Genomic DNA, 12,423 nt, shown 5'->3' with positions numbered 1-12,423 from the left:
TGCTGAATTTTATTCCTGAGTTCCTAAAGCAGGATTTAGTACCTAGAGTGCAAACACAGTAGTTGCAAGGCAGCAGCCTTCGCTCTTGAATGTTAGAGCAATCAGGCACAGATATTTGGGGTGGCAACACTTGCTGTTGGATTTAGGGTTTCCCATGTGAGCCACACTCCCAACTAACTCTAGGACATGAACTGGCTGGAAAGATCATAATATGCGGTTGATTTGGAATCCTAATCTATGGCCCATAAATATGTGGCATATGAAGCTGGGCTGTGGATCTTAATTGTGTTTGAGCAGGATGTCTTCCACAAATATCTTTCTTTCTGGAGCATTGGGCTCCACTTTCATCTCTAAAACAAGACAAACATTGTTCCATGGTTGAGTGGTGGCTGCAGTGAAGACTGCAGTGCACATAGGCTGGGAAACATTGTGTGTTTTGAGGTGAAAGCTGCCTTTAATATTTCACCAGCTTTAAAAATTCATCCTAGGATGCCAGCCTTCGTCTTCCTTGCAGTGAGTCATTCACAGATTGCTGTACCCTCAACTGCAGTCAGCTCTGTGCTAGAAAGACCTCTTGCATGTATCTCCATATTTCAAAGATGCCTTTTCTGTGAATAGTAAGAATAAAACTCTCAGCAATTGGAGACTGGCCTTCATATGAATTCTGTGGTTTCTGTGCCTTTTCCAAGTGTGTGGGACTGAAAAAGCCTTTTGCAGAGAGCAGGGCCAGCATGGACAATGGTAGTGTCTAACAGCACACAGACACAGGAGTGAGTGTGAGAATAAGCTTACTGCAGAAAATCCCTCTTGTAAAAGTGACTTCTGGTGCCTTTATGCATCTGCTTCTACATATTCATCAGAGGTCTGTCAGAGGCAATTACTGAGACTGCCCTATGTGTATCAAATGTATATGTACTGTGTGGCAAGAGCTTTGGAGGGCTGGAAAAAGCAAGTGCCTTCAACTGTGCAGCAGCACCCTTGTCTTAGCTCTTTTTAATGAAGTAGATCATATCTCTGAAGGGAAGTAATCAGCCTGAAAAGTAATCAGCATGAAAAGGTCTCTGTGACTGGTCTGGAAGTGACCTAATTGCACCTAGTACTGTTTTGTAGGACAATTTATGTTGTTGAATCAAAAAAACCTCTTGAGAGAGTTCTAAGGCGAAGGGACTTTAAAATGAAAAGCTCTCTGAAGCCCATAGACCATGTGTCAAATGTACCAGACTGCTGCTTGAGTGGGATTTTTTCAAGACTCTTGAGAGGTGGAGTGTTACTTAAGTATTTGTTTAGAAGAATGTGTAGTCTACTCATGCTGGAGAAATATTCGTGCCCTTTTACAGCTATCAGTCCTGTTTACTTTAGCTAAGCTCATAAAATGACAGTCAAAGTCTACAGAGAAATTAATGGTTGAGGAGAGAATTAGAAACCAAAGTTCAGCAGGATCCTGCAATTTTATGTATTTGAAGTGTTTTGTAGCATCTTATGATCAGGCTTCAATGGGAATAGCTTGTTCTTTTGTTGATGTGCATCATCCGTTGAAGTATGGATAGGTAAGGATGCATGCAAACGTGAGCAAAACTGGCATAAAATGTACTCCTTTAACTGGGCTCCACCAGTTTCCCATGATGCATGTTGTGGCTAACATTTGCTTAATTGTTTTGCTTTTCCAAAAGCCTTTCGGGAAGAGGACTTGGAATGCAATTATGAGCAAGAACATGATTTTTTAAAGCGCAAGTATTTTTATCATTTGGTCATTCTCCAGTGTGACCAATCCATTTTGCAATCACCATCTTGCTGTATGCATTATATGCTTGTCAAGTGCAACTGGCTGTTTCTTGGTAACTTGTGAAATGCCTGGGAGTTATCTGAGCCTAGGTGGACTCTGTGAGTGAAGAGGTATCTTGGCTGTTGCAGCCTGGGAATGCTGACAGATGCCAACCAAAGCAGCAACATATGTGGGGACAAAATTACACTTCTACCTTAAAAATTTCTGTTCTTGGGTTAGTGTTAAGGCAGTTGAAGTGATGCAGCAAAGCTCAAGTTGAACTTGTTCTGGACACAGTGGCTGCAGCTCCCTTTGTGCCTCTGTGAAGCTCAAACTCCATTTAAATCCTCATCAGAGACGAGGGCTTGGGAGTCTCAGTCTAAACATCCATGCCACATCAGTGTTAGAGTTGTTTTGGTGCCTGAGAGCCAGGGGCACCTGTAAGGGTTAACTCAAGCTGTAAAGCACTGCCTAATTTTTGCAGATGGTGTGAGTGAAAGAGTGAACCTCAGTCTGGCTTGGCAGTGCACAGAGATAACTTTACATAATTCCCTGCAGATGTTGCTGCAGAATGGTTTTAATAATGAATTGTGAAGTCAAGCTAAACTCCAGCATAGAAGGAGAACTCAAAATAAATGCAATGTTTTGTTCTGTGTTTCAAAAGCAAGTTTTCTGTGATGCTCTGGGTTGGGAAAGATGGCAGGAGATGGGACAAGGGATTCTTTGCAAAAGGTTTGGGCTATAATGGTGCAAACTAAGACCGTTCTGTCTAATTTGCCTGCAAACCATGAATACTCATGAACCTGATGGAGAAGAGGGGGTGGTACCATATGGCAGCTGCCCTAATGCTTCTGATGAGGGGTTGGTGCAGAGCAAGTACTTCATGATCAGCCAGCAGAGTTCTGCAGTTGGTGGCTGTCATGCGCAGGCTGTGTTGAGGAACTCGTCTGCTCTGCAGCCATTTTCTGCTAGGAGTCAATTCTTGCAGTGTGCTGTAATTTCCTTTCTGTAGGGTTATGGCTTGGATGTGCCATAATCATTTTGTAATTATAATCCCCATTATCATAAGGGCTGTGCTGCCTCAGTAGTGGTTCCTTGGCCACACTGAGACTTTGCACATCTTGCTAGTGAGCACCGAATTGTGACTTCTCTGCTTCAAGGGGGTGTTGCTGGAAGTTTCTCAGTCTTCTCAGTTGTTGAGTCTGTTTAAGCAAAGCACACATTTTTCTGCTGACATGGTATTTCAATGGGCTATATAAAAGCCTTTCTTCTGTTCTTCTGAGAAGCAAGCTTGAAATTGGGGAAGAGAATTTCAGAGTGGAGGACTGAAGCCCAGGTTTTCCCTGAGCTTGGACAAGTGCTGTGATTTCTCAGTAGCTGTGGAGATTTCTCATTTATACTTTACCCTTGTGCAGAATTTATAAAGGAAATCTTTAGAAAGAAATTATGGCTTTATGAGTTCTGTGGCAATTAGGAGCTTTAACCTGAGTCATGTTTAGATGGATGGAGACTCAGCTACACTATGGCCCTAAGCAAAAATCTAAACTTGGCTCTGGGGCTAGTGAGCCAAACCAGAGGAGCTGTATTGTGAAATGGGCTAGCACGGGGTTGGTGTCAAGGAAGTGCCACTCAGCCCTCCAGAGATGGTTTTACCATGGTTTGAATTCAGCCCAAATGTACATTTTTTAATGTAGGCAAGTCCTTTTTGCGCTTGTGTTTAATTTCTTTCTGAGGAAGAGAGTAGGTAAACTATTCCAGTCTAATTAATATCAGCTGGAAGCCAGCTTCTCAGATTTTGTGCCTAATTATAAGTGTATGTTAAACTGTGTTTGCTACCCACGTTGATATGTTACTGGTGAAATCAGGAACAACCATGAGGACGTGTTTTTGAAATGGTCTGGCAGATCCTGCATGTTCACTGCTGTGGGCTTTGTGGCAGGAGAATCCGCCTCCTGCTGAGGGAGAATAACTAAATTTAAACTTTCCAACCATGAGCCTCGTGAAGCAAAGTTTCCAAATCTCTGCTGGGCCAGAAGATGGAAATCTGTGTCTGAATTTGGAGAGTAAATAAATAGAGCTGGCTAGGAGCAGCCCAGGGCCATGTGAGGGATTGCTGCTCGGGGTCCATTGTCTCCCAGCCACACGCCCCAGGGAGGAAAGCAAGGGCTTGTAGCTACTGTTCTCTGGTAAAATCTTCCATGACAGGATTTGGAATGAACTTGGGTGACTTTTAGCACGAACACTTGAGCATTGTTTCAGCAGGGTGGTTTTTCTCTTCCAGACAATTGCATGTGGCATGGGAGTAGAGCCCAGACCTTCCTTCCCCTCAGTGGGCTGGGCTGTGGGATCCCAGCTCTGGGAGGGATGTGTGGCCACCTCACAGCTCACTGGTGTTGGTGCCCATCTCTTTGCACCCCAGGCTGGCGCCTTTGCTCTTCACAGGCAGGCTTATGTGAAATTTGCTGTGTTTATGACAGCCATCAAAGTGTAAACTGTTCTGGGGTGCATGTACAGAAATAGCTGTTTTCCCAACTCCCTTTGGGGAAGCTAGAAGGGTGGTAATGGACAACAGTTTGCATGGTCCTGACAAAGCAGCTTATGCTTTCTGGGAAAACTGGGCTATCACAGACAGCAAAAGAAGTGGTTTGGTTACCTGTTAGACTTTTTATTTCCCTGTTGTCTTAACTCAGACCTTATCTGAATGGAGGAGAATCTAGTTGTGCTTTTATCTGAGAGCAGCAAATCCTTGGGTGAGTGAGTCTATGTCAAAATCATTGGAGGATTCAATAAATCCGTGTAATCAAGCAAGGAAAGAGGCAAGGATAGTTACAGTTGGAATGCATTTAATCTGAAACTGGCATGCATATAATTTTATTCATCCATCCATAGATATGACCCAAAGGTTATATCCACATGTATTGCTGAATACTTAACATTTTTGTAGGTACTGGTTGAAACTTGGATGTTCAGGTGGGAAGGCAAATAACTGGTGCTTATGGCCTGAAGTCAGATTTCAGTTGGCTTTTCTGACTTTATTTCTGTTCTGTGCAGTACTTTCCAGCTTCCCAGGGTATTGAATTCAGGTCATGTTTGTTAAACACCAGCTGTGGTTACAAGTGCTCTAGAAGCACTTTTATATCCTGCTCTGAAGTCTGTGCTCTTCAATGAATGTGTTTGCTGTTTCCCTCATTTGCCTTTTGTAATACTTCATATTAGAATTTGGGCAGTGTTTGTGCTGTCTAATATGTGCCCATGTACATATTTACATATACAAAGTGTTCTATACTGTAGATATGCTTATAGCAAGACCAGCTAGGTGCAATTGACTTAGGGAATTTCAGTCAAAGTTGTTGTGGATGGACTTTGAATTTCTTAAAATAAATTGATATTTGCTTCACTGCACCTTTTTTCCAGCAAGGCTACACACTACCAGTGGGAGAGGATCTGTTAGAAATGGTATGACAGCACTAAACCCTTTCTTGTTCTAGGAAGCTGCGGAATACCTCAAACATGCACTGAAACTGCTGACTCTGTCATCTTCTCTGTAGCATTTTACTATTCTTGTTTCTCTAAATGTTGACTGAGAAACTTCTTTTGCTTCTTTTTGTAGGTTGGTGGTTTGTGAGCACAGCAGAGGAGCAGGGATGGGTCCCTGCTACATACCTGGAATCCCAAAATGGAACCAGAGATGATTCTGACATCAACACATCTAAATTTGGGGAAGGTATGGAAAGCTTTTTATTACCAAGAGAGAGCTGGTATTCTCTTGCTTTATGCTTTTTCCCCCAAGTGAGAGCTTCTAGTTGGTAGGAGATGCATGATAGAGCCACAGGCCACTGAAAGGAGTGAGATTTAACTTTAATGGTTGCTTCTCATTAATTTCCTTTAAATTAATCTTTGAAAATAGTTTCACTGCTGTTTGCTATGGTCTGTGGTTGTGTGGAAAGGTAATTTTAATTGGTATGGTCTCATTCTCATAAAAATGAGATGCCATTTGTCATGTATATGCATTTAGCCACACTGCTTTCTTCTTTTTTTTTTTTTTTAACTAAAGATGCTTAATTTAGGTTCCAGAAATGAAATAGTTCAGCATTGCATGTTCCTCAGTTCCATTATGAAACACTAACCACATCTTAATGGGCTTCTCATGTAGTAACTGTGTACAAAGGACACTTTTATTATGATTTGCTCCATTCTAGTGAATCTGTTGCTAAATCTAGGTCTTCTTGACGTGACACTTATGTAAAATGTATGTGGAAACTCAGCTGACCTTTCCTTAGCACAGGCAGGAGGCTTAGAGATGTGTTGGGGTGACCATCTGCCCACTAACACAGCACACAGGCAGAACCAGACTTTGTGCTGGGCTCCAAGGGTGACATCTGTGGCTTATTGAAAGCTTGGTCTCTGCAACTCATTCTTCCCTGCTCAAGTCTACCCATATCCTGGTTTAGAGACAGACTGGCTGTAGACTGGTAGGTCAGGACCAGTCTGGTATGATGCAACATCTCAGTGGATGCAAAAGCAGTGAGTAAAACTTCTCTGTTATTAAAGAACAGAACTTTACTGCTCTGCCCTGCAAGCACTGAAGAAAGCCTTGACTGTTGGTCTCTAGCTCCCTCCCTTCTCCTGACTCTTAAATATGGTGTGTGCTTGACAGCCTTACAGCTTAAACTGCTTTCATTTCATGCTCTCCTCCTCTTTCATGTTGCCCTCTGGAGTGCACTCTGCACAGGGATGCTGCCACCCAGCAGTCTGTTCTGGGTAATGGAAAATCTATCAAATATTTCTTATCTCCTTCCTCTCTGTCGCTTTTAATCCATTATACTGCTCTCTTCAGCTATGGTCAGCAGTCCTGCTCCGTGCCTCACTCCAAATCCAGATATGCTGAAACCTGAGACTGCCCTTCCCTTTCTGCTCAGTTCCATCTCAGTGACAGATATAATTGCATAACCTCTGCAGCTGCTTTTATGTGCCCCAGATTTTGCTTGCTTGCTTTTTAGTAACTTTGGTTTATATTATTAGCTGTCTAAGCTGAGACTTCCTACATTCTTTGTTTCTTCCCCTCCAGTTTTTCTCTACTTGGGCTGTTTTTCTCCATATAATTACTTCATAGGAGAAGAATCAATTACTTGGATTCACTATCTTTAAAAAGGTGTATCAAAGTGACTGTACTTAGACAGAAAACTTGCCAGCTCTCTCCAGGTAGGCAGGAGAAAGGGGCTCAGATGTAACTGAGGAGGAAGGCACCTCTAGCGGATAAATGCCTTAGCCCCACAATTTAGAGCTTGCACAAGTTTTAGAGTGACTCCAACAGACATTGGCTTCCTGCAACTGTGCAATCTCTCTGCTCCCCCAACTTGGAAAGCACAGGAACACTGATGTAGGGAGCTTTGTGTATCAGCCCCTTGTCCCTCCCCATGTGAACAGGCCTGGAACAAGTCCACAAGTCAGGCAAATCTTGAAGTCTGCTCTGCTGTGGCAGGCCCAGTAAAGATAGCAGGGTGCTGAACACGTCTTGCTAATAATCCTGCCTCTACTAATATAGCAGTAATATTTTCATGTGTCTCTTTAAATAGTCTGTTCCCTGAGAAAGACAGAAGTGTTTCCTCCCTGCACCTGAGCTTGCACAACATTTTTGTCTGGGTGAAGGCAGACTGATTGTTACCCAGGCCTGTGTTTAGACCAACACATCTTGCAAGACTTGGAAAACAATCAGCAATCTAAAGAAACATTTAACAGCTACAGGATGTGATAAAGTAAACATGTTAAAATAATCTCTGGAAAGGTGTAGACACTTGTTAATAGGCAACCTTTCTGGTGACTGTGGCATGACCAACCAAGTCCAAGTCTGGGCAAAATGACAAAATTCAGTATTTTCAAGGTAAAAACCCTGGCTCATACAGAAGCATCATTGTAAAAGGGCTGTCACTGGGGATGGCCATGCATTGTGAGGACATAGTGTGGTGGATCTGTGTGACCCAGGCAGCCTTTTTGCAGCTTCTCTCTCTGCTGTAATCTGTGTGTCAAGCAATGTGTCCTGTCTTGTCTCCCTGTGTAGCATGTGTGTAACTGGCAGTCCAATGTCCTCTTGATTTGGGGAAAGTCACCAGGTTAAATCTGCTCATCTTTTGTCCCTCCATGGGCTTCCAAGAGGATCACTGATTTCCATGAGCCAAAACCACAGCTATGTAAAATTTTGAGATTTGGCTCATCTGAAAATTTGTGGTTGATTTTTGACCAACGTGGGATCAAAGGGGAAGTACGGAGTACCAGAGACTAGATAATGTACCTGTTCAACACCATCCACCACACCTCCACCTAGGGTGGTGTGGAAAGGTTTGGGCCTTACAGCAAAGGAGAAATTAAGGAGAGTGGGCTGGATGTAAAAGTCTGGTCTAAGTCCCTGACAGATATAAAGGACAAAAAGTCAAAAGCCACTCGTTGGTGAAGTTATTTTTTTCTTGTCCAGCTTATGATTTCCCAATCAAGTAATTTTGCTGTGCTATCAAAGTTTATGAACAGCTTTCCAGCACCACTGGTGAAATGATTGTGTTTGCACTTCAGCTATCACTATCTTGCAATATCTTGCATTGCTTTGCAGCAGCATCCAGTCCCCTTGCAGTAGTTGCCAAATTGGGATGGAAGCCCTTGAATGGAAAAGTGTCTGTGTTTCTGTGCCAGTCTCATGGTTCCAGTGTCTTTCACACCTGTACAGGCAAAAGAAGAATCTGAGTAGAGATCTAAGTATGTGCTCCAGAAAACAAGTGGTGTCCTCTGTGCACAGCTGCTCTCACAGTGCCATTTCCATAAGTGTCTTGTCTTTGTTTATACTTTAAGCATTGTTTTAAGTATTGTTTGAGTTGTAACTAACACTCAGTCCTGGCTTGTTAGCTTCTTGAGCCTGCTGAATAATTGCAAGGTTAGTTTTTTCCTGATAGTGTAATCTGTATATTGGAAGTTTTGATCATGAGAACCAGCTGTGGCAATGAATGCAAGTCATGTCTTGCAAGCACATCAGACTTTTCACTTGGGTTCAGTTCCTTAGTGCTGCTCTTATGAGAGAACTTACATAAGAGTTTGTGGGTTTGTTTATAGTGTGATAATTTTTCTTAGAGAGGTTTAGAGCCCTTGGGTTTCATGTTGTGTGCAATAGACTGAATTCCCCAAAGATCATGCAGCTGAATTAGGAGATACAACAGTGATGATGATGTGTCCTGCCACTGCATTCTCTTTGGACAAGTTGTCTCTAGTTGTGCAGCTTGTTTTGGAGTGTGTATATGTTTTTTTGGGGTTTTTTTTAAATTATAATTACTGCTTTTTAAGAAATGCCAATAGCAGGAGTAGCAATTTGTGACAGTTCTGGATGGCTCACATTGCTCAAGCTCAAGAAGTTAACTTGTTCCACTGTATTGTATAAACTAAAACAAAACATCTGCATCCCACCTAACCCATTCCCACTAACAAGACCAGTGCTTGTAAATGCCATATTTTGTTTTTATTCCTCACCCTCCCATCACTTTTTTTTTTCTTCTTTTTTTTCTTCCCCTTTGTTTTGTTTCCATCCATGTTCCAAACTAGTTTCTAAGCGACGCAAGGCTCACCTGAGGCGCCTGGACCGGCGATGGACGCTGGGCGGGATAGTCAACAGGCAGCAGAGCCGAGGTGAATTCACAGCTTCCTCTGGCACCAGCCACTCAGGGGCACCAAAAGCCACACTGCAGTTCAGCAGCTGTGTGGCAGGACCTGCATCTTTGCACTTTGGTAGTGAGGGGCCAAACTCCAGAGTTCAGCTGTGGGTTTCGTACATGACAGCTTGAGGGTGGCTTGGAGCTGGGATAGGCACCCCAGGAGCTGGAGGCTGGTCATCAAGGGTAGCTCTGCAGCCTGACTTTGTGCTGCTGGGGAAGCTCACATCTGTTGTGTTTTAACTTGGGCATATTTGTGCTCAGTCTTTCCTGCCTCAGTAAGGACAAGTGATACTTACAGGGATGTTAAAATGAGTTAAATGCCAAAAAGCCATGGTTGGAGATGTGAACACTGGAAAAGTGTGTGGTGTGGAAAGATGAGAATCCAGTTGCATTCCCCTCTCTTCCTTGCAAGCAGTGCTTGGTACTAAAGAGAGTCTTGAGAACTTCTGGGAGTTTTTGGCATCATTCCCAGTTATTTAAAATGCCACCAGTAGCAGCATTTTAGTTGGTTTGGTTTGTTGTGTGTTCTTTCAGCTGTTGCTGGTCTAACAGTGAGTGTGGCAGGGTAAGGGGGAACACCTTGTGTTTGGGTGAAGCCTGAGGAGCCCTATAAGTGAAATAGTTCTTAAGGGCAGATGAATCATCTTTCCCAGACCAAAGGTATCCCTATCTACCTCCTGCTCTACTTGGAAAATCATCCAGTGTTTTCATTGCCCTTGGTAAAGGAAAGGTGGGACAAAGCACCATTTGCACCTCTGTAACTTTCAGACAACCTTACTGATGTAAGCACAAGAGATGATTCCCAGTTAATGGAAAGGTGCCCTTTCCTATTAAGGAATGTACTTTTAAAGTGGCAAATTTACATCCTGGATTTGATGATGATACCATGTGCAGGCTCCTGTCTCAAGCACACCCAGCTTTTCAGTGACCCTTTAACTTTGTTTCAAATTATTTTTGAGGAAACAAAAGCAACAATAGCTGTGTTCTACCTGCCATAGCTTGACCTTGCAGAAACTGAAACTACCTTCAGAAGACAAGGTCTTGCTTCTCAGCCACCAAATACACTCTGAAGGCACCAAAAAACCCTCATAAGCACACATGCTGTCTTGGGGGGGAAAAAAGTGTGCTTATTTCTGTGCCCCAGCTGTTTGGCAGCTACTGACTTTGCTTTGTCAAACTCTGCTAGATGCTTCCTAGCAATTTAACTGGGAGAATTTATGAGAATCAGTTTTCTAAACAATTTATTTACTGGTGAAAACAAATGCATCCTTTTATATTTGTACAATATTGCAAACAAAATTCCATGAAATATTAAGACTGCATTACCAGTCCCTTAGCAGTCAGCTGGTAAGACTCAAGGACCTAAGATGCATTCCCAGGTTTTCCCTTTTGCATTCTGATGCCCACCATGTGTGCATCTTCTCCAGACCAGTGTCAGTGTCCTCCCTGGCAGTCTTCCCCAGTGCAGGCTCCCCTAATCTCTCGAATCTTTGCCTTTTTCTTGCTTCATTACAGTTTCTTCCCTATTAGGCCCAAGCAGAGCTGGGGTTTTGAGGGTGTTGGAGAATATGTGCTTTATCTCAAACTGAATCTTGGCACTTGGACTTGGCACAGACTTCAGCAATCTGTGATTTTGTCCAAGGTTTGGGGCACCCTCTGTGGCTGAGCTGCTTCTATAAGGTCTCTCCAATGTATTTCAGCCACAGCTAGCTAAAAATAAGCTGTTTATTGTCATCAGAAATGATAGCTTAGGGAATCCTTACAAGAGCAGGCTTACTGGAAATAAAGAAAGTGACTTGAATAAATGGGCACAAGTTGGAGACAGTGGCTTCACGATCTGGCAGAGCTGCAGCCTGTGCAGACATCTACTCCTTCCAAACTGCAGTTGTTGAAAGTATGAGTCTCTCTGGGTGTCCAGCCTGCTGTTCTCTAACAAAACACAGTTTATATGAGGTCAGGAGAGATTTTCTCCCATCTTCCCCTCCCATCCCAGCCCAGAAGACTTCTAACAAGGCCAAATTTGGGTGAATTTGCACTGAAATGACAGAATGCACAAAGTGTACATATACACTCCCCTGCCAACCTTCAAGTCCTTGCTCCAGAGCACAGAAGAAGTCAAGTTGTTCAAACAGGAGGCTGCCAGAATTGTTCAACACAAACAGAACAGCTTCCCCTTCCCCACTTGGCCTCTTCCTTGGAAACAAACTCAATTAAACATTTTGGCTGAAATTCTTCCCACCCAGCAATATTCTGCTTGAAATAGGCCTTGCTGCTGGAAGCTGGAAGGGTTAGCTCCAGGAGTTCACTGGAGTTTAAAAGCAAGCTCTAAAGGATGCCTCCCTTTGTATTTATGCTTGGGTACCTTTAATAAGCTTTTCTATCAGTTAGGCCTGTGATAGAATCACTTTAGGGTCAGAATCGAAGGAATTAAGCATTGCTTCTGAAGGGCAGAATGTTCTAAGTGACTTGAACATTAAAAACACTGAGAAAGCTGGAGTGCAGAAGAGAAGAGTGTTTGCTTCCCTGTTAGACTGTGCCTGACGAGGGAAAATTATTAGGGGTAGCATATGGCGTATTTATTTCTAACTTTTCCAAAGCCATTTGAAGAGGCTAGGCATCTCTGACCTCCAGATATTTGGAAGCAATGTTACTGGGTCTGTGAATAAGAAACATGAAAGACAAATTGTTGAATATCATGGTAGTGCTCCCTTTTTAAACCTGAAAAAAATCTGCAAAGGGAACAGCTGTAGTCTGTTTCTACAAAGAGAAACAGATGACTTTTGTTGCTGAACTTTTCTCTTTAAAATGGTCTGTGGTGTGCCCAGATCTAAGAGATTACATTGGTTTGTGTTTCTTATGTAGCTGCAAAGCTTGCGGTTTTTTTAATGTTAAATGTGGTACATTTTCTAAACTTTTTCCTATGCATTCCGAAACTCCTGTAATATAAATACGGGTTGTGAGGAGAAGCCTGAA

General features: G+C 42.9%; 1 protein-coding gene across 5 annotated transcripts in view; it reads left to right on the top strand.

Moving 5' to 3' along the window:
* The window catches only part of SH3PXD2A (SH3 and PX domains 2A), a 235,349-nt gene that overhangs the window by 202,659 nt on the left and 20,267 nt on the right, over positions 1-12,423 (top strand). For 4 of the 5 annotated variants that reach the window (XM_074545171.1, XM_074545172.1, XM_074545170.1 and 1 more), the window contains 2 exons: positions 5,373-5,486; positions 9,341-9,424. In XM_074545171.1, coding sequence (XP_074401272.1) covers positions 5,373-5,486; positions 9,341-9,424 — 198 coding nt within the window. The remainder of the gene's footprint in view (positions 1-5,372; positions 5,487-9,340; positions 9,425-12,423) is intronic. The other variant, XM_074545173.1, reaches the window with a different exon arrangement.

Source organism: Zonotrichia albicollis, chromosome 7 (assembly GCF_047830755.1).
Source record: "Zonotrichia albicollis isolate bZonAlb1 chromosome 7, bZonAlb1.hap1, whole genome shotgun sequence".
Taxonomy (NCBI): domain Eukaryota; kingdom Metazoa; phylum Chordata; class Aves; order Passeriformes; family Passerellidae; genus Zonotrichia; species Zonotrichia albicollis.
The sequence above is the reverse complement of the archived record's forward strand: the minus strand, read 5'-3'. Positions and strand labels throughout refer to the sequence as shown.